The 26,509-nt window shown below is 46.8% G+C and overlaps 2 protein-coding genes across 7 annotated transcripts in view; one reads left to right on the top strand and one right to left on the bottom strand.

Moving 5' to 3' along the window:
* The window catches only part of COL9A3 (collagen type IX alpha 3 chain), a 34,886-nt gene extending 16,682 nt beyond the window's left edge, over nt 1-18,204 (top strand). Inside the window, exons 15-32 of the mRNA XM_065691543.1 lie at nt 184-237; nt 1,056-1,109; nt 1,506-1,559; nt 1,838-1,891; nt 2,456-2,509; nt 3,082-3,126; nt 4,010-4,063; nt 4,453-4,506; nt 7,100-7,153; nt 7,871-7,942; nt 11,478-11,513; nt 12,769-12,813; nt 13,187-13,219; nt 13,595-13,741; nt 14,366-14,420; nt 15,202-15,384; nt 15,647-15,724; nt 17,210-18,204. Of these exons, the coding sequence (XP_065547615.1) occupies nt 184-237; nt 1,056-1,109; nt 1,506-1,559; nt 1,838-1,891; nt 2,456-2,509; nt 3,082-3,126; nt 4,010-4,063; nt 4,453-4,506; nt 7,100-7,153; nt 7,871-7,942; nt 11,478-11,513; nt 12,769-12,813; nt 13,187-13,219; nt 13,595-13,741; nt 14,366-14,420; nt 15,202-15,384; nt 15,647-15,724; nt 17,210-17,385 (1,302 nt within the window). The 3' untranslated portion in view covers nt 17,386-18,204. The remainder of the gene's footprint in view (nt 1-183; nt 238-1,055; nt 1,110-1,505; nt 1,560-1,837; nt 1,892-2,455; nt 2,510-3,081; nt 3,127-4,009; nt 4,064-4,452; nt 4,507-7,099; nt 7,154-7,870; nt 7,943-11,477; nt 11,514-12,768; nt 12,814-13,186; nt 13,220-13,594; nt 13,742-14,365; nt 14,421-15,201; nt 15,385-15,646; nt 15,725-17,209) is intronic.
* Nucleotides 17,032-26,149, bottom strand: TCFL5 (transcription factor like 5). 6 transcript variants are annotated; one of them, XM_065691545.1, is made up of 7 exons: nt 25,839-26,149; nt 25,015-25,714; nt 24,168-24,354; nt 23,396-23,555; nt 22,550-22,796; nt 22,003-22,144; nt 17,032-19,343 (listed from the first exon to the last, which is right to left on the bottom strand). In XM_065691545.1, exons 2-7 carry the CDS (start codon nt 25,710-25,712, stop codon nt 19,224-19,226), a joined length of 1,554 nt encoding a protein of 517 aa, XP_065547617.1. In that variant the 5' UTR covers nt 25,713-25,714; nt 25,839-26,149; the 3' UTR covers nt 17,032-19,223. The 6 variants fall into 6 exon arrangements, with proteins under 6 accessions (XP_065547617.1, XP_065547616.1, XP_065547619.1 ...); XM_065691544.1 differs by having other exon boundaries at nt 25,015-25,786; nt 25,899-26,149; XM_065691547.1 differs by having other exon boundaries at nt 25,015-25,786; nt 25,979-26,149.
* Between the last annotated feature and the right edge of the window lie 360 nt (nt 26,150-26,509).

Genomic DNA, 26,509 nt, shown 5'->3' with positions numbered 1-26,509 from the left:
TTGTACCAGCGTGTCACAGAGATCCAGAGTGAAAACCTGCTGGTTCAGATGGGGATCACTCGCAGGAATGGGCTGTCTTTCCAGGGCTTTTGTGTTTTCTTGGATTGCAGTATGAGGTAGGGATACCGTCATAGATGCCCATCTGCCTAGCACAGCATTACAGTGATGTATTATTCTTCGCAGGGCGACATTGGCTTCCGAGGGCCACCTGGAATCCCAGGACCTCCAGGGAAAGCCGTATGTATCTGCATCATTATGACACCGCTTTCCACAACCTAAGCCTCAAGTTTCTTCCTCCTGCACTAAACTCTTTGCTGCCAATGAACAGGAGTGCGCTCATCTCCATCAGATCATACCCTTTGCCTTTTCCCTCCAGTTAGAGCAATGTTATTCCCCCTGACCCAGATCTGATGATCTCTTTCCTTCAGTTGTGCCCTGTTCCAGAGCAAGTTCACCACATTTCCATTGCTCTCTATTCCTTACTGCTCATCCCTGAGCATCAGCAGCTTGAGAAGGGCATCTGTGTTGTGCTTGGGAAGGAGAGTTTTGAGGAGGAATCAGCAAGCGCTGTCCTGAGCTTGCATCCTTTGAGCCTGGTCTATTCCCAGGTGTCCACAGCTACAAGCAGAAATAACTGTGTATTAAAGATGCATCACATCCCCTCTGGGGACCCCTCCTAGGTCTTTGCAGTTACAGAAGGTATTAATCTGAACTAAAATAACATGAGGTGCTCGCTGTCCAGCCAACGTTCCATTACACCAAGCAGAACCCAGACAGAAAACTCCCCCTCTGCTTCTGGTTAAAGAAATTGCTTCATTAAGTGATGGTCTCTGCCCCGAGGGATTGTTGGCAAAGTCCCTGCTGCAATTCATCTGTGTCAGGAATTACAGAGTGTAACTGAGGAAGCACAGCCGAGCTCCTAAGGGAATGTGGATGCTCCCTCCTCTGCTAACACCAGCAAACAGCACAAAACCCTTCATCAGTTACACCCTTGAAACATCAGTCCTTGTCACTGTGTGGTGAAGGTGCTTTTAATGGCTTTTCCTCTGTTACAGGGGGAGCAAGGAAACAAAGGACCTCAAGGATTCAGAGGGCCCAAAGGAGATACTGTAAGTGCAGCAAAACACCCATCTGCTCAGATGTGGGATGTGACATCCAAAGGTGTCTGTTTCAGGGGTTTATTACGGCTTGTCCGGACCTTGATGTGAAAGGGATGAAAGTATTCCTCTCAAAAAGGAGATGCTTGAGTCTTATTAAAGATGCCCAAAGCCGCTTACAGCCTAGAGCACAGGGATCAGATCTTACATCTCCATCTCTTGGAATGATCAGGAGTTACAGCCAGCGTCGCGCCAGTTTTCTGCTGTGTCCTAAAAGAGCAGCTGTGCCTACCTGAACAGGATAGGAGCCACTGAAATGCCCCTACAGAGTCTGAGTATTGTCTTTGTGGACTGATTGTTCTGAAGGGTTGTGTCCTGGATAACGCAGGATTTGTTGTTGATTTCTAGGGTAGACCTGGACCAAAAGGAAACCCAGGGGCTCGTGGACTCATAGGAGAGCCTGTAAGTCAATTAAACAGGTTGTAAGTCTCACTAATGTCCTGCTGGCAATGATGAAATAAAACATGATAGCAAAGAACTTGCATCTTATAAGGTCTTTGTATCAAACTTCTGCTCTCTGGGTCTCTGTAACCTTCAGTGTAACCCCAGTTTTACTGCTGTTAATGAAGTCTCCCAGTACAACTGGAGCTGGACCCATTGCCAAAGGGTTCTTTGATATGAATGTATTTTGCAAACCACAATCTCCTTATAACCTTAACCTGTGCTCTGTGTGGTTGCAGGGCATGCCTGGCAAGGATGGACGGGATGGGGCTCCCGGACTCGATGGTGAGAAGGTTTGTAAAGTCCTACTTAACCACTGCATGGCAGATTTCCATCCCATGTGTGTTGCAAAGCTCCTGGTGCTGTCAAGGACATGGCTGGAAAGCTTTAGCTGCTGCAGTTTACCATTAGTGTAACTAGTGAAGAAGAGAGAAGTTGCTTCTATTAATTAATCCCAAGGATATTCTCTAAAGAGAGAAGATGCGCGTATGGGCCATGCAGGGATGGTCTAAGCTCAGCTGTGTCCCTGTACTTAGTGGTTCCTACTGGCTGACTTTAGGCCTTCAGAGACCTTCAGAGATGCCTTTTCAGAGCTGTCGGCGGAGGCATCTGTTTATTTTAATTGCCTGTAGACAAAGTGCTGTCAGATGCAGCACTGGGTTTAGAACAGTAACCCCATGGGAACACGGGCCATGTGCTGCACCCTGTGTCCCATTGGGTGCCCACCTCCTGTAGACACAACGTGCTCTTGGTTCTGCACATATAGGGAGGGATAAGACTGTTTGGGAATGTGTCTCCTACCTGCATCAGACCATTTTCTGGTACCAGGTGTCCCTCTAACCTCTCTATATCCACAGGGCGATGCAGCTCGCATGGGTGCTCCTGGAGAGAAGGGGCCAAATGGACTTCCTGTGAGTATGGCAGCAGGACCCGTCCCCTCTGGGGCCTTTGGCTGCTCTGGTTCTCTCTAAACTCAAATTTGAGAGGGGTTTTCTCTTTCCCATCCCAGTGACTGCATTCTTTATGCAGGGAGGTAAGATCTGGGACACAATATCCTCAGCTCTGTCCCTGGCTTTTGCTTGTTCGTTGGCAAAACCTTTCCTCTCTTCAGACTTCCACCTATCCTAATAAAGGTAAATTATCCCTTTCCCCTTTTCTTCCTGTCTTAGAGAACATTCCAAACACCCCTGGAGAGAGGTTTCTGCTCTGCAAAACGTTGCTGCTCTTGCTCTATTTGTATATTCCTCCTCTTTGCCCTGTCAAGGATTAGTGTATGTCGAGCTGTCAAGGATTAGTGCACGTAGAGCTGCGAGGGCAGTGAACAAGAGAGAAATTAAAGCCATTATTTTCCTGGTGAAAGCCCAGGAAGAGTAAATCCTCCCTTGCTTCAAGCAAATGCTGCTCCTTGTGTGTCGGATCAGACCAGAATAACAAATTTAATAACTCGTATTTCTACTGACATTGATTTTTTTCCCCCTTTCAGGGACTGCCTGGAAGAGCAGGTATTAAAGGCTCCAAGGGTGAACCAGTAAGTGAATCCCTAATGATGGGTTCTGGTGGGGAAGCTACTACACTTGTCACTGCGAGGCTTTTCAGCTTTGGGGGATTGGTGCCCACAGGTAGACCCTGAGAGGACTTACCCCAAAGTGATGGTGGGCTGAGCTGCCCTGACAGTGAGGAGCAGGCATTAGGTAATATGATGCCCCTGCTCTTGCTGAGACAGCACCTGGTTCAGCAAAGACATAGCAGGTACGCAGGGAAGTCATCAGTGGTTTAGTAACCCTCAGAAGGATGCGTTCATCCTTTTGTCAAGGCTTCATCTTTGGGAATCAGAAGGCTGAGTGTCTGCAAGCAGGAGCAGGAATATCTCATCTTGCCTCTTGGAGACTTCCCTCCTACCTCAGGAGAAAGGCTTCCACAGAGCTTTAGATTGGTACCTACCTGTGAGATAAAAGGAAGTCTCAGACCAAAGCAGTCCCAGCACAAAGCTGTTCTGGAAAGTGTCTTTTTTAATGCCTCCCTGCCCCTTGTTCCCTGAATCTCTCCATCTGCATCATTATTCTTTCTAATCCTCATCCGTGAGAGTACGCTGAAAGGAGGTGTTTCTCCTTGCATAAAGGAATGAATGAAGTGGGGTATCCTGAGCGTGCCTCCCAGGGAGCATCCCTGTATCATTGGTCCACTCCAGTCTGAATAAGCCCTCCCTAGGCCCTGGCCACAGGAGAGGATGCTCAGTTCTTTGAATGTCTGTTGCTGAGATGTTGTCGTCTTGGTTTTAAAACTGTAAAAGCTTAAAGCTGTTTTTATTCCCCAGTCCAGGTTTTAACTCCCTCCATTTGTTGCTCTGCAGTAGGATAGAAATAGCTCTTCGAACTTATGCCCTAACTGAGTATTTGCTTCCTACACTGCAGGGCAGTCCTGGAGAGATGGGAGAGGCGGGTCCCTCTGGAGAGCCAGGCATCCCTGTACGTATCCCCATCTTTCACACTTAGCATGAGCAAAGCAAACTGCAAAGTGGGAGATCGTGTGCTGCTTCCCTGCACGGATAAAGCTTTCAGTAATGCGATAGGTGCTGTGCTGCCTGCAACACACGCAGACCATGGTGATGAGCCTCATGCTTATGTGGAGCTACCCAGGGATGCAAGTCAGACAGGTGGACACCTCCATGCAGAGATATGGTGCTGCAGCAAAGCCCACCAGGGCAGGCGGTGTGATCTAGTGGTTGGGCCAGCAGGGCAGGAAAGTTGGGGCTGAAGCAGCCTGGGATCTGGGAATGCATTCTGGCTCTGCGGTGGGTTGGGAAGGTGGATTCATGGCTCCTAAATGGCACAGCTGACTTTGGTGTTATTGCCAGGGTGATGTTGGTATTCCTGGTGAGAGAGGTCTGCCGGGCCCCCGAGGAGCAACTGTAAGTACAGCACTGCTTGTAGATCAGATAGATACCAAAAGAGAGATAAGTGTATGGGGATGACTCTCTGGCTAAAGAAAAAGACCCCATTCTCTCTTAGTATTGTCCCTAGGGAGGTTTGGCAGCAGAGGAATTACTCCTCCAAAAGAGGATCAGATCCTGCTCTCACTGACAGCTCCGTGCAGATGCAAAGCGATTCCTCCCCTTTAGTTTCTCATTAGAAGCTGCAGTTGTCCAAGGGTTTGTGGAGCTGCAATGGGCAGAAAGGAGAGACCGGATCGCCAGCAATTCCCTCTTTAGACAGTAATAACATTCAGCTGAATATGAGTCACTTGATGAAGCAAACCTCCTGGTTTGCCATTGCAACGTACATTGCACCAGCACATGGAACATGAAATCCTTCCCTTTCCTGTATCGCTTCCCTTGGAGTAGTAGCGATTCACTGCAAAACCCAAAGCTGTACAAGCAAAGGACTGGGAAACCTACACGTCATCATGGTGAATGGCAGGGCTTGGGAAGTGTGCCTGGTTGAATGAGCCCCTAGGAAACAACCCCCCATACGCAGCCCTGGTACTTCTCACTTTTGCTCTAAAATGATGGCTTTTTGAAGCTTCTGGGTCAGAAACCACTGAGGTCTTCAGTGGAACATCTTGTTCCTGCTCTCATTGTATTCCCTCCATCACCTCAGAGCCTGAGAAATAAACTGGAGTTGCAATGCAAACCTGCAAGTAACTGCATGGCTACCTGTTGTGTCCCTGCCCAATGGCAGAGATGCCGATAACTGATACCAGGATGATAACAGCCTGATTCTACTGCTCAAAATGCCAGCGTACCTTTTATTTTGTCACCCCCCCATCTAGTGCTGCTGGTGTGGTTGGACCTGACCTTCCAGTGGGTTTGTTGGCCTTTTTTCTTTGCTCTTTTTTTCCTCCCTTTTAATCTCATTTTGAAACCCAGAAGCCCGCTGTCGTGGTTTCTGGTATGTGCCGCTTGGACCAAACTGAACTGCGTGATGATTTATTGTTTGGGAGCAGCTGCTCTTTCAGCTTCCAAGGAGAGGGAAACCAGCCTTAGAAATCAACTAAATTATTGATGTTTGCCTTTATGTCTGCGAGCTTTCATCAAAGTAGCTGACCCTACGAAAGGTATCACAGTATTATGGCCGAAAATCAAGTGCAATGCAACTAATTGCATGGGGTGGACTACTGATGTGGGTGCAATCACAGCTGAACCCGTGTTTGCTTCTAACCTGGGTTTCTACCTTCTGATTTGCATTAGAGTCCTAATTTATATGAGCTACAGTTAAGCCTGGGCTGTTGTGAGTCGCAGGGTTTGTCCAGTGCTAAGGCTGTTTGGCTCTGAACAGTTTGCCGTTATTTAGCATAGTGCACCAGGGGTTTCTTCCCATTCAGGGGCTGTTGGTTCTTTCAGGTGCCACCACTTGTAAAGGCACCATCAGAGTGAGTTTTGCTGCAGTTCAATGTCATGTTTCCTACCTGTGTTTATAACTCTCACAAGTTCGTCACTGAATTACAGGCAGAAAACAGAAGTGGAACCAGAACAAAAATAGCTGAGGAGTTCTGTGGCCTTTTGAAGACGATGCTGCTTTGATTCAGCAGATTGGCTCCTTCCATCACGTATCACACGAGGGTTTCCTCTTTGTGATCACCCGGAAAACTTGGGTTCAGATCCCAGGGAGAGTTTGTAGGGCCTAACAATGAAGGAAAATATACTTAAGGGAAAACCACAGATGCCGTTTTAACACATACCCAGTCCAGTGGGTTTCTTGGGTGTGCGGGACAGTCCCTGCTGACTGATCCTCTGCCTGGAACAGCCAGTTTGAAGTTCATTTATGTCCATTAACACTACACGCAGCAGATGCGGATGTGAAAGGAGATGAAGCTGAAGTCCCACCTTGTGGCAGATGCTTGCCAAAGGCACCTCTTTCTAGAAGCCACTTTACAAATGGGATTTAGATGTCTGTCGTGGTTTAAACCACAACAATGTCTAAATTAGGGGTTTTTCACCCAAGATCTTAATTGTGTAAGTGACTTTTTTCTGTAGAAAGCCATAGAGACTCCTAAAGGCAACATTCACGTTCTGACTGGTAAGCCAGGCTCTTAAAAGCACCTGCACTGGCAGCATAAGATATTGCCTGTTTCTGTATTGCTGCTACCAAGTGTGTCTAAGCAAGTGGATGCAATTGCCATTTTTCATTTCCAAGTGCCTGTAGCACGTGTTTTGCAGTAGTTTCTAGCAGAACTGGATTAACTAAAAGCATAATATTGGGACAGCAGATCCCCTTCGATGTACATCGTCTGTGCTCTATCATGCTGCCACTTTCTGCCGTCATTGATCTGTATTACTCATGAGTGTGGCATGTTCTTGAGCATTAATATAGGAGCATTTCTGTTAATATTAACGGAGCTCAGTAAACACCAGGTACCCTTTACAGTGGCTCATCAGCAATGGGTACCTGGGTAAAGTCTGCTGCAGTACAAGAGCAGTTCTCTGTTAGAACTCATATAATTACACAAGTGACTTACCTGACCCTCTATTATTTCCTTACCGAAGCTTATCTTTCTCTTTCCAGGGACCACTTGGTCTGCAGGGCCCAGTGGGAGCCCCTGGTGTCAGAGGTTTCCAGGTCAGTCCCTCACAAGGGTAATTGAATGTACATTGGCTTTGACAGGCCATTTCTCTGTACACCTCTGGCAGGACAATTGCATGATGGCAACAAGCGATAGGAAGAAACCTCCTTCTGTTTGCCAGAACCAGTCTGACACCTCTATTAACACAGTGCAATAGGAAGAGCACAAGGCCAGATAAGCTGCCTGCTGGAGCTATTTATATGTAGCAGTTGTTGGCAAAAGGTTTTAAGTTTGACCTTTGTAAAGACAACTTAATTCATCCTCAACTAGGATGCTTCCAGCCTATATGTCTTCAGTGAGCTCCTCTTCCCTTCTGCCGCACTGGAGACTCCCATATTCCTCCCTCCTATCTCCAAGGGAGTGTTCACAACCATTCCCCAATGAAACTGGATGAAAACCAGTGTGTGGTGCTGGGAGCATCGCTTGGTCAGGAGTCACAGATGGGGTTTTACCAGTGAAGAGACCTATGGCAGGCAAAGCCTGGAGCACTTTGCCAGGGCGGTTCACCTCGGTGATGAGCAGAAGCTGGAATGGGCTGTACCAACTAACACAAGTGGTACCAGCAGCCAGCAAGGGGTCCCTGAGTGGAATGGATGGATGGGGGAATACAAGAGATTTAAGACAAGTGACCTTGAACACGTTATGGGCACTGGTGAACTTAGGGGGTTTCCTGGCACTCTTAAGCTGTAGCTTGGTTTTTGTTTTCCTAACAGGGTCCCAAAGGTGCCAGCGGTGAACCTGGCCTGCCCGGTCCGACGGGAATTCGTGGAGAGTTAGGTGACAGGGTAAGGAGAAGCCATCTGTAATTCCTGCTTGGGAGAGATGAAATCAGAGCATTAATGAGGCTCCAAACACAATGTAGCTGATGGCACCCCAGCAAACACAAGCAGGCTTGATAGAAGGTGGGTCCATTGGGTGTCTATGCTCTGTGCCTGCTACAGACCCTACAGCAGGTACCAGGATGGGTGCATTCTGTCTCTTCTGTTCCTTGTTTCTGTTTCAGTTCAGGAGCTCCCACTGTTTTTAGGCAGGATGACTTGTTCAGAAGAGGCTTTGGGATCCTCTCCTAACCAGAATAGGCGATAGCTGTTGGTGTTTGCCCTGCTCTGTATGCTGATCTCACCGAAGCCTTGCTCCCCATGAGCAGGGGATTGCTGATTGATGCATTTGCATTGCTCAGATCCTCGATCAGGCTTTCTGCATCTTAAAGTAGCACTTTGCTCAGTGACTTTCTTTCTCAACAGCGGCACACCTGAGCCCCACACCCCAATAAATGTGGCTATTGAAATGAATGCATCCTCATTTAAAAGAAGCCAGCAGGGCAAAGCAAACCCTGTGCGCTGGGGGCTTGCAGGAGAACCAGGAGCCCTGTGCTCGCCATTCCTCTACTCCAGCTTTAAGGTGAAGTTTCTGTGTAAGCAATCGCAGCCACAGGGCTTTCACAATGGCTCTTCTGTGACAGCTCCAGGCGGGTTTATAAAGGCCTCTTGGAAGGGAATGTGAGCCTGGAAGTGTGGGACAGGAGGGTTATTGTGGAGCTGCGGGGTTCTGGCTGCAGGCAGGGCTTTGCTGCGGTCAGAAATGTATGTTCAGAGGGGAAGAGGCCCCTGCACAGAGCGGCTCAGCATCCAGAGAGCAGCTCCGAGAGGGAGGGAAAGTGTTATGCTTCAAGGAAAATATAATCAAAAAGTCCATGTTTTCTATAGGAGCAGCTCTGCTCCGGAGCCAGGCTGAGAGAGCTGGGCTGGGTGAGCCTGGGGAAGAGAAGGCTCCTGAAGGGGAGACCTGAGAGCAGCTCCAGTGCCTAAAGGGGCTGCAGGAGCCTGGAGAGGGGCTTGGGACAAGGGCCTGTAGGGACAGGCCAAGGGGAATGGCTTGAACCTGCCCGAGGGGAGACTGAGCTGAGCTCTTAGGCAGAAGCTCTCCCCTGTGAGGGTGCTGAGGCGCTGGCACAGGGTGCCCAGAGAAGCTGTGGCTGCCCCATCCCTGGCAGTGCTCAAGGCCAGGTTGGACACAGGGGCTTGGAGCAAGCTGCTCCAGTGGAAGGGGTCCCTGCCCGTGGCAGGGGTTGGAGCTGGGTGAGCTTTAAGGTCCCTTCCCATCCAAACCATTCCATGATTCTATGGTTTCTGGCTCTGAAGTCAAGCTTAGTTACTCTAAGGTATAATTGTTGATTGTTTCTTAACACCCCAGCTTGTTAATAGGAAAAACCCCCGGAAAGCAAGCTGTAGCAGACTTTCCCCCTCCACATACACAACTTGTACTTGGAAAAACATCCATCTGCCCACCCCATCCCGCTGGTGTTGGTGACAGCCAAGTGTGCCCACGGTCCTTCTCCATGCAGGCAGTGCCAGCACCATGGACTTTCACATATGGGCACAAGATTTGGGCTGGGAAAGACCCTAAACCCTCAAACTGTATCTTTATACCTTAAACAAGAAGTGTTTGCTGCTGGGGGTGATGGAGGCTGCTGGGGATGGACAAGAAGCACAGCAGATGCTGCCCTGGGTTTGCCTTACAGGCACCGCAGCCCGCTGGTCCTGGTGTGTATATAGAGAGCTGCCAACACAGGATCGATACAATCAGAGCAGCCCACCCTGAAATCAATTGTGCCTTTTTTATTTAGGAGGAAAAGCTATCCCTGCAGGCCTGAGTGAACAGGTTCTGATCTGATTTTCACAGTCCTTGGACTGGCTGTGGCCAGGAATGTAACCCGGTTTGTCAGTAAGTGTGTTTGCTGGCATGAAAAACACAAGCGGTTTAGTGCACTAAGGTATAAAACAGCATTGAGATGATGTATAAACCGTCTTGTTGGAGTGGGATATTGGGCAGGGGTTTGGTGGTTGTTGTTGACTGAGGTAGCAATAAGCAAATGTTTTTCCTAAGGATTTTTATCATGATCCGATTCCTGAGGGCTCTGGATGCTGGCAGCCACTGGGACAATGTCTCAGCTCCATCATGGCATCGTGAGATGCTTGGCCGAGAATGTTGGTTGTCTTTAACTGATGGGGTGCTACCAGTGTGAGGGCAGCCAGTGGTCCTAAAATCCTGCCACGTATTCCTGGTGCTAGGAATCACAGTACAGTCTGAATCTGAGCTTTTCTTTAAGGGAGCTCCTTGCAGGACATGGCCTTTGGTGACTGAGCTGTGTTTTATTGCCATCAACTTCCCTGGAGCCTTGAGACTCGGTGAAGGTGGAGGTACAAATCCAGATGCTAATGTTCAGAAAAGAATCTATCTCCTTTGCCATCAGCAAACATAAAATGGGGCTTATAAATAGCTGTGCCCATTTGTGCATTTCCACATTCCATTGTCTGCTTGGCTGAGGATTAGATTTTTCTTCAATAGAAATGCCCCTTCTAACTTATTTAGCTTGACTTGAGCAAAACGACATGCCCTGGTTAGATATGTTTCTCTTCCTTGAAGCTTTTGTTCCTCTGAGCCATCTCCAGATCTAGTTATTAAAAAAGACCATTTTGCAGATGCCAGATTGATGAATGTGCCATAGAAATCCTGTTAGAATGGTAAAAGGATTGAATTCCCCATTTGTTTGCAGTAGAGAGAAAATCCCTGGGGTTCTGAACTCCTTGTTGGCCTCTATGGACCCAGAGTTAGGAGCAGGGTTGAAAAGGCCTCATGTCCTCTCTGTGAATGCCAGGGAGGTAAAGGCGGAAGGATTGCATCTCCTTCTCGCATCTTCAGGAGTGAAAGGCAGAGATCAATCCCCCCCAGTCCCATCCTGGACCTCATCCTTTAATATGGTCATTTGTAGAATTGCTGTTTCAGTCATGACAGTGACTATAATGAAAAGCAGAGGGGCAAAGCAGAGTTCCTGTCCCTGGGGTGGATGTGAGTGATAGCTTTTGTAAACCAGGTTTTAAAGACTAGGAGACATTGTAGTTTGATCTAGGGAATTGAGGAGGATGGTGTGAAATGGGCCAGTGTAGGTAACCTGTGCCAGGCAGGCAGGGAGCAATGCAGTGCTGAGCCATGGCACGAAGGTTATCTCTGGTCTGGATGATGAGGACTTGGTGAGCAGAGGACCACTGGGCCTGAGCTGAGAGGTCTGCTCTGGGAAGCTGCCCTGTAACACAAACTGGTGACTGCAGAGTGCTATGGAGCTAGCAGGGATGCTTAAAATCTTTTCTTATTTCCAAGAAGTATGAAGGAGATTCAAATGAGATTCAAATGAGATTCAAACTGTTCTACTTGGCAGCTGGAAGGCCAATTCCCAACGCCTCGCTGAGCGAGTGAATGTCTGACCACACCAGGAATTCACAGTTTGAGCTCATTGGCCTCCTTTCTTTCACTTATTCTCAGGGTCCTACTGGTGTTCCTGGTCCCAAAGGTAACCAGGTAAGTGATAACTTTCCTGCTGGAGTCAGCAGGGGTATTTGAAGCATATGATAGGTGCATCCTGTGACAGCACAAACTGCTTTTCCTCCCTCAAAGGAAAAGATTCTGGAGCAGGCACCAACTAAACCCTCTTTGGTCCCATTTTTCCTGTGCTGGGGAAAAAGATGTAGTCTGTGCTAATGGAGACACATGAAAATGGTGTCATAAAAGTGCTGGTCTCTTGCTGTGTATTTCATAACCCTGAGGATGCTGTACATGAGCTCCTCACCTCGTACTGCTGAGTTCAGTTTGCACAGCTTTTCACTGAACTTCATGTGCCGCATGGAGAGGATTTGTTGTAGCCTCAAAGCTTGGCACGCTAATAGACTTTATTAAATAGAACTTAACCTTTTCCTTTTGCTGGCTTACTCTCAACAGTGAGCTTTTGAGCCTCTTATCATCAAATATCTGACTTTTGTTAATGCCTGACTGTGTCTGTGCAGAAAACAAGAGCCTTGCCAGTAAGTTGCTTGTTTTGTTCACCAGTGTCAGTGCCTGTGTGAGCCCTGTGTTGTTGCTAAGGGAAAGATGAACCTGATCACTGCTTCTCTTCAAATAACTTCCTCTCTAAAGCCATAGAAGCACCAGAGCAATGTTAATTTTCTGCCCTGATTACTGTGTAATAAGCTCTGCTGCAGTGTTGGGGTGGGATTGCTGCTGCCCCCAGTGATGCTCAAGCGGCACACACTGCTGTGAGCAGTAAAGGGATGCTCCTTGTCACAGCCGGCAAAGAGAATGTCAGCAGAGCTTTAGCCACTCTTAGCTTAGGCTCCCCAGCCAGAGCACAGAGGGATGGTCCTCACTAGGTGATGGATGCTCCTATTTAAGGGTGGGATGAAGATGTTCTGCAGGTGACTCTGTTGATGAAGCCCATTTACACAGGACACCGAACATTCGGTTGTCATTGCAAAGCCACATTTTCTGTGAGACCTGAAATTTACATTCAATGTACAAAGAATGCCAGTGCCAGCCTGTGAATGTCTTTCACTCCATCAGGGCTCTCATCTGCATGAATTAAGCCTTTCATCCAAGTGCCAGCTTGGGATGCAGCTGGGGAACTGTAGAGCTCAGCTTTGGGAAGAGAGAACTTGCTTTTGCTGGAGCATTGGATAAGCTGCCACGTGTCCCCATCTCCCTTAGGAGCTGAGGTTACCCAAGTCTCAGTGTTATTGTCAGTAATCCTTGTGCACCACTAATTGTGGTATCTGACTTTCAGGGCATTGCTGGAGCAGATGGCCTCCCAGGGGACAAAGGAGAACTGGTAGGTGCCCTGAAACGAGGTAGAATTGACCTCTCGAATAACAGATGGGTGTAGAGAACCATGTATCAAGGATTAACATGGTCAGTTAGAATTAACCATCCATGCGTTTTGTCTATCCCAAGAAGCAGCCATGTTGCCTGGACCTGTGTTCAGCATTGGTACCCAGGGCAGATCTTGTCATTGGAGTCCCCTCCCTGCTGTGCCAGGGCTCAATCTGGTCTCCAGCATCCTGTTGTCATTCCTGGCCTCTTTGCCAGAAAAGCCCATGATGTGCCATGTGTGTGCGACCATGGCTTCCCGCAGCTTGGGAGATTTGACTTCAGATGTGTGGTTGCTGAATGATCATTCCTTATTTCCCTTCTCTTTCTAACAGGGTCCCTTTGGTCCCCCCGGCCAAAAAGGAGAGGTATGTGTCACACCTTGCAGGCTCGTGCACTGAAGCTTTGGGAGCAAACATGTTCATTGCATCTTTAGATGATGTATCTCCATAAACTACGTTCTGGCATCATATCCTAGAAGCACGTTTTCTTCCTGGGCATGCTATAAAATCTATGGCAAGGATGACTTTTTGTGGCATTCAGAACACTCAGATGTGTTTTGCTGCAGGAAGGAGTCCTGTTATCATGACCTTTGTATGTAAAACCACTCATACATTGTAGGAAGGGTACATGCCAGATCAGTTAGGGAAACCTGGAGAAAGGCTTAACTAATCCCCATAAGAAAATGGGCCATGTGTTCTGGTTTAAGTGTTAATGTTTTTTAACCTCCTTCTTCATTACAGCCAGGAAAAAGAGGAGAACTTGGTCCAAAAGGTGCCCAGGGACCTAATGGGACAGCTGGAGTACCAGGAATCCCAGGACATCCAGGGCCCATGGGCCGTCAGGGAGAGCAAGGCGTCCCCGGCATCACAGGAAAACCTGGGCCTCCTGTACGTATTGCCTGCTTCTAGGCTCAGTCAGGGAGCCTCCCAAGTGGATAAATCATGGGGTTTGGATGCATATTCAAAGAATAAGGTCTTGTATTCAAGCAGACAAATGTAGGTAACTGCTTGCAAGAGAACAGTCTCCTACTGGGAGTTTACCAGTGCAAAAAGATGAACACTTTGCAAGCTTCGGAATTAAAGTCTCTGCAGAATTAACCTTGTCTCACAGTGACCCATGAGCAGATTATCTGTGTCCATTGGCACAGGCTGCAAGTCCCTATTCTCGTTACAAAAGTGAGGTAGAAGCTGGTCGTTTAAAATACAGCTTCTGTTCACCACTTCTGTCTTGGCCCAGAGCTCATGTTTCATCATTCAGGAAAGGTCAAATAAACCCCAGATTAATTTTAACATCAGGCCAGATGTTCAATCTATGCCATTAGTATGAATAGAGCTTCTGAATTGAAGCAATCATCTTCCGAAGAGGGGGGAAAACCCCACTCCTCTTCATGCAGGATCCAGTGCTTCCTCCTGAGCTGCTGGCAAGGAGTTTTGTGCCCTGAAGCTTCTGTCAGGGATGATTATGGGCAACATGGTTTGTAGGAGGTGTCCTCATTCTTCTGTTAATTGCAGGGCAAAGAGGCCAGCGAACAACATATAAGAGAGCTCTGCGGGGAAATGATAAGTGGTGAGTATTACTGAGAGCAAAGGGGCTTTAATTACCATGCTTAGCTGAAGATGGGTAGATCCTGAACAGAAGATGGCTCCTGTGGGTTGCTATTTTTGTGTCTTGGTAAGAAGAAATAAGCTGACCTTTAATGTAAGAACTTATTCAGAGGTCACTTTTCTGGCATGAAATTCATTTTTCTAAGATTAGTATTTTTAAGTGATTCATCATGGCACCAAGCAGCGTGTGCTTAGAGCAGCTTTGACACTAGTACCCCACACACATACCGCAAGCACTGGCTACAAGTGTTTGCCCTAACCTGTGCTGTTGTGAACTTCAGCACATCCCATCACCTTGGTCAGGCCAAGGAAGGGGCTTCTTCCTCCAAAGTTCTGCAGTTAGAGGTTATATTTGACCGTTGGGTTGAAGTTAACTCTCGAAAGCTTGTTTCAGAAAACTTGTTTTAATCATTGAATATCAGTTTCTAGAATACTTGATATTTTTTCAAGTGGTTTAGGAAAAAGGAAATATCGATAGCTTAAAAACCTTCAGATTTCTCACCAAAATCGAAGTGTGTAGGAGTGCAGGGAGCAAGCTCTGCCCAAGTACACCGCTCTGCTTTAATGCCAGGCACTTCCTTTTCAGCTCTCATTCAATTAAGCACACTCGGTGGCAGACAACAAACAGCCAAGCAGGGTGAAGATGGTGGATGTGGAGTTTTGTTGTTCTGTTTTAATGTGATTAATTAATTAAATTTAATTTAAATTAACTTAATAACAATTGTTCTAATTGCTCTTTTCAGATCAAATTGCACAGTTAGCTGCTAACCTGAGGAAGCCCTTGTCTCCAGGAATGACGGGTCGGCCTGGCCCAGCTGGGCCCCCGGGTCCACCTGGAGTTGTGGGAAGCGTTGGGCATCCTGGTCCTCGTGGTCCCCCGGGATACAGAGGGCCAACGGGAGAGCTGGGTGATCCTGGGCCCAGAGGTAAGAAGGACTGAACCAACCTGTTTCTCTTTTATGCTCACATAAATAAAGTGCAAACGTGCACTCATTTCAGCAGTGGAGGAGGCAAAGTCAAGCCTTGGGGTTGTAGAGGGCAATTTTGCATCTTTAGGGATGCAGAGTAAGCAAAGATCCTAGCAAAGTCCTCAGGGTTTTGAGCTTCTCCTGTTCTTTCCTCTTCCTGACCTTGGATCCAGCTGCAATTCACAAGCCATTGTTGAAATCCTCTTGGTTTTGATTAAAGGTGACACTGGCGAGAAGGGAGACAAGGGACCTGTTGGCCAAGGTATTGATGGGCCTGATGGTGATCAAGGACTTCAAGGTAAGTCTGTGCAAATTACTTCAGTCGTGGCTCAAGAGGGACAGCTCTGCATAGTGTCAGCAGTGCATTACAACCGCTTTGTCCCTGTAACTGTTACAGTGGGGCTGTTTTCCTGGGGCTAGAGGCGGTGGGGAGAGTTGGACAGCAGAACCCCATTAATTCACGTCACGTTTCTGGACATAATTAATTTTACCAGAAGCAAACACACCTTCCCAGTGCAGTGACTCTGAGCGACAGCGGTGCTATTGCTCTGTACCTGGCTCTAATCCAGTTCCTGAAGTCACAAATCCTTTCTCAAAAGATTCAAGGATTAATTTATGCAAATTAATGAGTCTCTATTAGAAACTTGCAAGAATAGTCTTTATTTTGCTCAGCTATTAAAGCAGCTTTCTAATTATGATTACATCTGTACAATGAATAAGCTACAGGTTCTGCACCCATATGATTTCATAGAAGTAGAATATTTATACCCCCTTTTCTTAGATCCTTCCATAAAATAATTGCATTAATCCATAAATGTTTTCTTTTCCAAAGCACATAGAAAGAGGCTATTTCACATATTAGATACTGAGAGCATTTGTTCTGCTCAGGAAGTGCAAGATCAACAGCAGATGCAGCTCATCACTTCCATGGCTAAAAAGAATCAGGCACCATCTCTCTACCATAATTGAGACAGAAAAGCAGGTTTATAGCTGATAGAAGTGTCCCTTAGGGAGACAGAATCCTATTTCAGGAAGCCTCAGTAGCCTGCTGTTAGGGCAGTTAGTGGTTTGTGAATCATTTTTGGCATCTGAAGGAAAAAAAGAAGTAACAGCTTGAGTCACCCAAAGCAGAAACTGGTTTTGCCAATAAACAAGCCATGTATTTCATTGCGAGCACAGTTTTGGAAGCAGACACAGGTAGAAAGGAAACTCCTGATCTGTAACGGCAGGGAGATGTTCTCTATCATCATTCTCTCCACTCTCCTTTCCTCACTCAGAATCTGAGTTACAACTAGACTAAAGGAGGTGCAATGAACTAAAGCAGGTGAAGGCCATAGCCTGCCACTAAGGAGGAAGCTGGTGGCTGGGAAGGAGGGACAGTTGTGAGCGCTCCTGTTGTCACAATAGTAAGGACATCCCTTGAGCAAACGATTCAGGGATGGTGTAAAATAATCCTAGTTAGTAATTACTTGGTACTACTATGACTGAGGCAGTACTGAGGTGGAATCCAGTTCCACATTGGTCAGCAAAAGGCAAATCAAACACACTCAATACTAAGCATCCACCATCAACGCAAAGGCACTCTAAAAAATCCAATGCATATACTCCAGAGTCAGGCTAAATTTATTCAACACCTTGTACTCAACAAGTCTCATGTACAGACGCTTCAAAGGATTATAAGAATTCTAAAAGTAATACATATATTTATACATATATTAAAGAAAAGGAAAAAAAAAGGAAATAAGGAAATAATTCATGTAACTTCTTTCCCCTTCTTGTTTAGGGCCACCTGGTGTACCTGGAGTCACTAAAAATGGTCGTGATGGTGCTCAGGGTGAACCCGGTCTTCCAGGGGATCCTGGTACTCCTGGTGCTATTGGGGCTCAGGGAACTCCAGGAATATGTGACACATCGGCTTGCATGGGAGCTGTCGGAGTATCAACTTCCAAAAAATCATAAACCAACAGTACAAGAAGTGGAGAAGTGACTGACTATTTAAATAAACAGTGCATTGTAAGAAAACAGACAGAATCCTCCTAGTGCTAAAGGGACAGATGTGCCTTCTATTGTATTGAGTGGAAACTCTGACACAGTTCTATAAGAAAGAAAGCATCAGATGAAACCTTTTCATTAAAAGATGCTTTATGAGTATTTTCTCCTTCCCCCCCAATTACTGTCCAGAATTTTTACTGCTTAACAACCTCACCTTCTCTTTCTCCCTCTGTTCCAAGAGACCTGCGAGAGGAAGCAGCGTTCCTTCTTACTGTGTGCTAAAGATCACAACCTCTCTGTATCACTCTTTGAGCCTTGTCACTTGAATCCCTTGGTGCTGCTCCCACTGACTTGGGTTATTGCAGGTTTGTGCACTAAGACAGATGCTATTAAGGTGTTCAGGCACCAAACTGCTCCTTCCATCAGTGGAAATAAGGCATTTAAGTACCCTGTATTTCAATATCTTAAGATTCTAGCCCAAGTAAAGCCCTTAGCTTAGGTCTGTGCTGTCAGTTACCAATTTTCTGATTGCACCTCAACTATTTGCCAAGACCAGTAACTAGTAATCCTCTTGCAGTCAAGTTCTGCCAAAGTGAAATGTATATATTTTAATTTACAGGGAAGAATTTCTGTATATTTCCATATGATAATAAAGGAAATGAAGTAACAGCGTTTTCATGACCTCTACTTCAGCTATTTGCACAGTAATTGTGAATGAACCCCCCAATAAGAAAGGATGCTCGTCTCAAGTCCAGCCAAAACGCCCTGTATGAACTGTTGTAAAAATAAAAGGAGATTTTTTTTAACCTTTGTGATGTTGTAAGTGTCGTTATACACAAACTAATGCAGCTGAATTCCGCTTTCCAGAACTGGTTTTACTAGGACTGTTTGGGAATAAACTGGTGCAAAATTGTCCATGTCCGTGATTTAAAACAGTATTTCTTTCGGGAGACCTTTTTTGTCCTTTAAAACCTACTATAATATCATCTATTTTAAAAAATCAGTAAAACCACACTCAGCTCCCACACTATTCTGTTTCTGCCCTATATGCTAAAGCCTATGAACAAAGGAGTCATATTTAGCTTTAAATATGAAAATAGCTTGTGCTTTTAAGTAATCTACTGTTTACAATATGCCACTCTTGGACTAAAGTAACAACACAAGAACCTCTTGGACAGTTGTGGGATAGACATTAAAAACAGCACTGTATTTACAGAAGAATGCTAACACCATTGTATTACTCTTTGGGGCCAGGCATGTTAAAATGTGTATGGCAAATGTACACTTCATTATAGCAGCACAGTTTAGGAACTATGCACTTATGCCATTAAACAATCTGATTTTTTAATGGAAAAATATGGGCATTCTAATATAGTAACTTCAATTTCTTTTTACACTTGAAGAGTACATTTGCATCTAGTCATTAAAATAACAGGACAGATGAATGTTCTATAGCTATCCCTAACTCTACTTGCTCATCTCTTAAATAAAACAACAAATGAAAAACCCCAAAATGCCCCAAAGTAGAATAACAAACAGAAAAAGAACATGTTTTTTATAACTAAAGGGGAAAAATACTTAGCTATCATGACATTTTCTTGTAGGCCCCAAAGCCCCTTTAACAGAGCACTGATTTCTGTTGCTAGCACTTCACTGTCATTTCCATTTTGAATAGAGAATGGTTTTTTTAAAGCTCTATTTATATATTTTACAAATTACATTTTGTAATTCACATTCAGCATGTAAACGGAGAAAATAAAACAACGTGGGCCATTGTTAGCTGTACAACTCAAGGTGGTCAGAGGTCAAGCTACTTGGTCTCCATAGCCATAGGTATTTTCCTGTGCAGGACACGTTACAAATGAGTCTGACCTTGGGATTTTTAGTCTCCTGCCTGTTTTACCACAGAACACGGTCTCAAATTCCTACAAATGAAAATATAAGAAAAGAAATAGGAATTATGTTTAATGTAGATATTTACTTCAGATGTGTAGTTTTTGTTTCACTAGTGTCTTTGGGGGAAGAAAGACCCTTTAGTGGGAAGTGCTGCGGGGCCACCCCACTATTTAGACAAGCAGGTTTTCCTACCCAGACTCCACCAACACTCTTAAGATACTGAATAGAGTGAAAATTGCAACTACTGGTGTGGTTACATGGGAGCTGCTCATACAACACATAATCCTTTCATATTCTCACCCACTTTGAGGTGGGAATTAATAGAAAATTAAGGGGGTTAGAATGAATGAAGAGAATCACAGAATCACAGAATCCCAAGGGTTGGAAGGGACCTCAAAAGATCATCTAGTCCAAGCCCCCTGCAAGAGCAGGGTAACCTACAGTACATCACACAGGAACTTGTCCAGGCAGGCCTTGAATATCTCCAGTGTAGGAGACTCCACAACCCCCCTGGGCAACCTGTTCCAGTGCTCTGTCACTCTTACAGTAAAGAAGTTCTTCCTGATGTTAACGTGGAACTTCCTATGCTCCAGTTTACACCCATTGCCCCTTGTCCTATCACAGAATCACAGAATCCCAAGGGTTGGAAGGGACCTAAAAAGATCATCTAGTCCAACCCCCCTGCAAGAGCAGGGTAACCTACAGTACATCACACAGGAACTTGTCCAGGCGGGCCTTGAATATCTCCAGTGTAGGAGACTCCACAACCCCCCTGGGCAACCTGTTCCAGTGCTCTGTCACTCTTACAGTAAAGAAGTTCTTCCTGATGTTAACGTGGAACTTCCTATGCTCCAGTTTACACCCATTGCCCCTTGTCCTATCACTGGATATCACTGAAAAAAGCCTAGCTCCATCATCCTGACACCTACCCTTTACATATTTGTAAACATTGATGAGGTCACCCCTCAGTCTCCTCTTTTGCAAGCTAAAGAGACCCAGCTCCCTCAGCCTCTCCTCATAAGGGAGATGTTCCACTCCCTTAATCATCTTTGTGGCTCTGCGCTGGACTCCTTCAAGCAATTCCCTGTCCTTCTTGAACAGAGGGGCCCAGAACTGGACGCAATATTCCAGATGCGGCCTCACCAAGGCTGAGTAGAGGGGGAGGAGAACCTCTCTTGACCTACTAACCACTCCCTTTCTAATGCACCCTAAGATGCCATTTGCCTTCTTGGCCACAAGAGCACATTGCTGGCTCATGGTCATCCTCCTGTCCACCAGGACCCCCAGGTCCCTTTCCCCTTCGCTGCTTTCCAGCAGGTCAACCCCCAACCTGTACTGGTACATGGGGTTGTTCTTCCCCAGATGCAAGACTCTACACTTGCCCTTGTTAAATTTCATCAAGTTTCTCCCCGCCCAACTCTCCAGCCTGTCCAGGTCTCGCTGAATGGCAGCACAGTCCTCTGGTGTGTCAGCCACTCCTCCCAGTTTTGTGTCATCAGCAAACTTGCTGAGGGTGCACTCAGTTCCCTCATCCAGGTCATTGATGAAAATATTAAACAGCACCGGTCCCAGCACCGACCCCTGAGGAACTCCACTAGTCACAGACCTCCAGCTGGATTCTGCGCCATTGACCACAACTCTCTGCCTTCTTCCTTTCAACCAGTTCTCGATCCACCTCACTACTTGATCGTCAAGCCCACACTTCCTTAGCTTATCTATGAGGATGCTGTGGGAGACAGTATCAAATGCCTTACTGAAATCAAGAAAAACTACATCTACCGCTCTACCATCATCCCTCCACCTAGTCACTTCCTCATAGAAGGCTATAAGGTTGGTCATACATGACTTCCCCCTCATAAAACCATGTTGGCTGTTCTTAATGACCCCCTCATCCTTGATATGCCTAGTGATGGAGTCAAGAATAAGTTGTTCCATCATCTTTCCAGGGATGGAGGTAAGGCTGACCGGTCTATAATTACCCGGGTCCTCCTTCTTGCCCTTCTTATAGATTGGTGTGACCTTTGCCATCCGCCAATCCTCAGGCACCTCGCCCGTTTCCCACGACTTACCAAAGATGATGGAAAGTGGCCTAGCAATGACCTCCGCCAGCTCCCTCAGCACCCTATCACTGGATATCACTGAAAAAAGCCTAGCTCCATCATCCTGACACCCACCCTTTACATATTTGTAAACATTGATGAGGTCACCCCTCAGTCTCCTCTTCTCCAAGCTAAAGAGACCCAGCTCCCTCAGCCTCTCCTCATAAGGGAGATGTTCCACTCCCTTAATCATCTTTGTGGCTCTGCGCTGGACTCCTTCAAGCAATTCCCTGTCCTTCTTGAACAGAGGGGCCCAGAACTGGACGCAATATTCCAGATGCGGCCTCACCAAGGCTCAGTAGAGGGGGAGGAGTTCTACACTGTTGCCCAGATAATACCATGCTCAGGACTTAATATCTGACTTGAAAAACATGCCTGAGGACATCCTATGACTTCACACTGCTGAATCAAACCAGCTAAAAAAGAAAATAAAAAGCAAACATAAAAAAATAAAGGAAGGTTCAAGGATACAGCAGTCCTTCTAAAACAGCATCACATAGAAGCATTTCACATACTTGGAGCTATGTTGTGATAGCTTTAAGCCATTTCATGTTTTTATCAAGAACAAGAATGAAGGTAGAGGTCAAACCTGTTTCAGAGAATCCCCGTGCCTTTCCTGAATGTACTTCAGAAATGCAGTTGTCCACTGTAAAGTTGTTGCCTTATCAGTATCAACAGTACAGAACGGAACCAGAAGATTCAGCTCGTCACAGCAAACCCGGATCCTGCGCCTGCAGGCAAATACAAAAGGTTAGCAACCCTGGGAGAGAGGAAGGGAAAAATAAAAGGAGGAGACTACTTACACGCACTACAAGCTGTGGGCTTTGGGGACTTCATTTTGTTTGCTACAAGCTTTGTGTCTGTGTATCAGTCATGTTTACACAAGTTACATTGTCTTTATAGAATTGGTTAAGTGTTTGGAAAGCTCTCTTTTTGTTTGCTTATAGAGTAAAAACCAACAATCACAACATAACATCATTCTTGCCTGTAACAAACACCCAGCCCTCACCACCTGCATCGCTTGTCTGTGTAGGTAAAGCAGAACATGTCCAATTTACATTTGACTCTGGAGAACGACAGGAATATTGCAGTGTCAGCTTCAAAACCTTTGTTCTACCACTCCTCACAGAAATTACCTCCTGTCTCTCTCCATGCGGTTATGCCTTTCTCTTCGCTGAGCGATTCCATCCTGAATACCACTTTGCATCTGCAGGCTTGAACTGGACTGTGCTGCCTGCCAGGGACCCTGGGCAGCGGTGGCACTCTGGCTACCATCACGTGTGTTCTGAATTTCACTGAGAGGTTTGCGATCTATGTTTGGATCCAATGGGCTTATTTTGCTGCAACTTCTCCTGTTTAGCGCTTGCTTGCACAAGCTCTCTTCTTGGAAAAAACAAAGAGGAAAAGAAGAACCTATTTGTGACCCTCCCATTGATCACGGGAATTTTTTTGTGTTGCTTTATTTATGTGGAATAATCGTTGAAGTTTTATTGCCAACCAAGATAGACTCACAGCTTCCTTCAGAAGCCCTAAAGCACCACTTGCTGTTCCAAAATCCACCCAGCTTCTGTTTTCTGAGCAAACCCACTGAGCTCATGCCTGCGTTTGATCAGCACCTGAAGTAGTCCTTTACATGTTCCTCAGTCTGATACCGACTGGACCTGCTGTATCAACTTTGGGGGACAAAAAAGTGTAGAACGAAACCAGCTGCTTAGTCTAGGCCCAGATTTTCAAAGGCACTTTGCAGCCTCCTGGTTTTCTCATTTCCAGGTAGGAGTATTAAATGATTTTGAAAGTAGAGCTAAACTCGCAAGTACCTGGAGAAATCTAGTCCCATATTACCTATAGCATACCACAGACATACCCCCCCCTCCCCACCCATGTGATTCACTAAAATTATATTCAGTCTAGAAAACACACAAATTCAGAACAACAAAAGATCTGAAAGCCAAAAGAAAGCAAAGTGAAAAGAAGTGGTTTACCTCCAACTTTAATCCAAACTTCCTCAGGGAAAGCTTTATTCATAGCCCCTGCTGCCTGTTTCGTGGAGTCCATTTCCTGATAGCAGAAAGAGAATGCCTTGGATATCCCAAGGTCTTGATGTTTGGCAGCTTCCAAAATAGCACAAGATGTACCAGAGGTCTGTGAAAACCAAAAAAGGGAATACTTACAGGACTATATACATAAAAAAGAGACTGTTTTGGTATCTTCATGTTGACTTTTTAAGTTTTAGACCTGTGATTCAATTCTGATTCAATGTGTTGCATCAGAATAAATCCCCATGACTTCTGCCCACAACCTTGGGATTTTGACAGACATAAGATTTTTGGGGGGATACCTCTGACTCTTCTCAATACCATTCTATCACTCTTGATTTTGGAGGGGGGAATCTATCTTCCATCAGAATTGATTAGAAAGGAACCATGGAAAATGGTATCAAGTGTCTCCTTGTCTTGCACAGATGAAGCTGGTGATGCACTGATGAACTCAAGAATACAGTCTTTCTAGTAGTAAATCTAACAGGCTAGTTGGTCATTATCTGGATGCAGGTTGTTACAAATGCCACACCATTGATTTGAAAGAGGATTTTTGGATGGCCTTAAAGATTAACGTAAGAATAAATAAATCACAGCTCATTCTTATTCAAACCAAGTTTCACTTCAACACAAACCTCTAGAATTATATTACACCTAAGAGGTTAACACTATTAGCTTTTGAAATCAGCAGAGCACAACTAGAGGTGACATTACCTACCTGTGCTTGTGAGGGGTTGGCACCTCCAGCAGTAGAACACGCATTCATAGTCAATACTGGATATGGGAACTGTGAGGAAGGAGAGGCAGGGGACGTCTTATTTTTCCCTAGTGCAGCACACTTGTTTTCTTGTTGATGGAGAGGAACACCGATCAGGTCGGACGGCTGTCGAATCAATGTTACTAAACTTAAAAAGAAACACACACACAGAAAACATACCAGACTGACTACCTGAAAATGAGCACAGAAAGATGTACAGCTACACGTACTTCTAGTCACTACCAAGAAATTACTCCCATTTACTGCAAAGAGAAATCATTGCCATACTGCCTGCTTCAGGGACAATCAGCTGAGAAGGTATTTCATTCTGTGCAGTAACACTGGCTTTATGCCTCAATGTGATGTTTCATCAGCACACTAACACAGTTACAGGGCCAGGGGTGAAACAGTGTCTTTGCTCAAAGTTTTCCCCACAGTCAGGCCACTGTGTTATAACACTAATCAACAGCCCTTAATATTTTATTGGGATAAAAAAAATAATCTCTTTTGCTTTTAGCAAACTGCATGTTAAAATGTTCTTCTCTCACCTCTATTTATATTGCATGTTGTTATCAAGAATAAAGTTGTAAAGTAATTCAGTTCAGAACCACATGCTGCACCATTCATGCAACGTACAGAGGGCCCTAATCTGAGTCAGTGGAGTTGCAGCCACCTTCTAAAAACCCCAACTCATCATTCTCACGTATTAAATCAAAGTACTGCTCTGAACTTTCATTTAGAAAACCAGCTTTGAACTCTACGATGATACACAGTCTAACAACACAAACTAAAAGTAATTGCAACACACTTGTTAAGGGTTACTCCAGATTCTTGGGGTTCTTGACATCTGGGGTTCTCTGTCTGGATGCTGTTGAATCTGTCTTCCAACCGAACTCTGACTGCAGGTTTAGATCTAGGCTCTGGTGCCGAATTTTCAACAAGTGTGTTTCCTTTATTGCTCCCACCACCATTCGCACCATGTTTAACTCTTACTGAGCTAGGTCCCAGGACTGCTACCGAGCTACTGGGAGGCATTTTATCCGTGTGGCTCAAAGGGAGGTTAGACTCGCTAAGTAACATCATTCTGAGCTCCTGCAGGTCAGCATAGCGCAGCCGTGGGTTCGAACTGCTGTCAGCGGGTAACCCTGACTGGCAGCTACTCGGGTACCCTGCGCTCCCAGCGCTGGTTGCTAAAGCCCCCTCCTGCCTGGTGCGCGGTGAGGGCTGCAGAGGGGGGGCTGCAGGCGAGGAGGAGAAAGCACTGAGCCTGGCTTGCGCTTCACCTTCGCTAGCTTGCGCCTCGGCCTGTGGGTACAGCATGTGCTGCAGCTGGGTGTACTCAACTTCCATCATCTCCACCAGGCTGACGTCTGGGGCGGTGAAGCGAAGGTTGTGCTCACCAAAGGAAACGTCCCTTGAGCCTCCAGGTCCGACAGCAACCGGAGCGGGATCCGGAACACTCTGAGGGATGGAGGTCTGAGGCTCCTCCGGGGCCGATCCTGACATGCCTACAGTGAACCTAACCGGTTACCAACGCCTCCTTCAACGCTAAACCACAGACCGCGGAAGAATTGGCAGTGCTGTCCATTGAAAAGGGAACACAGAAGGGGATCAAGGAAAAGCCCCACGCACCGCAGCACCGAGCGCACCCCCGCCGGGTCACAACGCCCGGGCAGCGCGGGGCCACCTCACCACGTCCTCCCCCGCCGCAGCACGGCCGCTCGCACACACACACGGGTCCCCCCCGCTGCACAGGGGACGGCTCCCGGTACCTACGAGTCCCTCACAGCAGCGCCCATGGGCCTGCGGGCCCCGGGGGGTGGTGGCGGCGGTGGAGAGGGGGGACAGGCGCAGGGGCCGCGCCCGCTGTGGGGAGCCGGAGCCGCCGCCCCTCAGGCCCGCCCCAACGCTCCCCCCCAACGCCTGCCGCCCGCCGCGCACCGCCCCCAACAGCCCCCGCGCGTGACCGCCGCGCGCCTGCGCCCTCCCCCCCACCCCGCCCTGCCCCGCCCCATAGGCGGGGGTGGAGCATGCGGTGGATCCAACGGGAGTGGTTGTGATGGATCCCGGTATCGATCCCGGTATCGATCCCGATAGTGATCCCGATAGTGATCCCGATAGCGGGTAGGGACCCGGCCCTGAGGGGCTGCGGCTTTGTCCAAGTCGGGCCGTGAGGGAACGGCCGGGAAGCTGACAAGAGCAGGGAGGCAGGCGGTGACCTGAGTGCGGCTGCGCAGCAATGAGGCACAGCCTGGTTGGGCTGAAGGGACCTTAAAGCTCCTCCAGCTCCAACCCCTGCCCCG

Source organism: Lathamus discolor, chromosome 11, assembly GCF_037157495.1.
Source record: "Lathamus discolor isolate bLatDis1 chromosome 11, bLatDis1.hap1, whole genome shotgun sequence".
NCBI classification, from domain to species: Eukaryota; Metazoa; Chordata; class Aves; order Psittaciformes; family Psittacidae; genus Lathamus; species Lathamus discolor.
The sequence above is the reverse complement of the archived record's forward strand: the minus strand, read 5'-3'. Positions and strand labels throughout refer to the sequence as shown.

What these genes read in the sequence shown, in the direction of transcription:
- TCFL5 (XM_065691545.1), bottom strand. Translation starts at nt 25,712, where the DNA reads ATGTCAGGATCGGCCCCGGAGGAGCCTCAGACCTCCATCCCTCAGAGT. An exon ending in AGTTTGGATTAAAGTTGGAG is followed by an intron (nt 22,797 to 23,395) that starts GTAAACCACTTC and finishes GTTTTTTCCAAG; the next exon opens with AAGAGAGCTTGTGCAAGCAA. An exon ending in ACGGGGATTCTCTGAAACAG is followed by an intron (nt 19,344 to 22,002) that starts GTTTGACCTCTA and finishes TTTCATTTGTAG; the next exon opens with GAATTTGAGACCGTGTTCTG.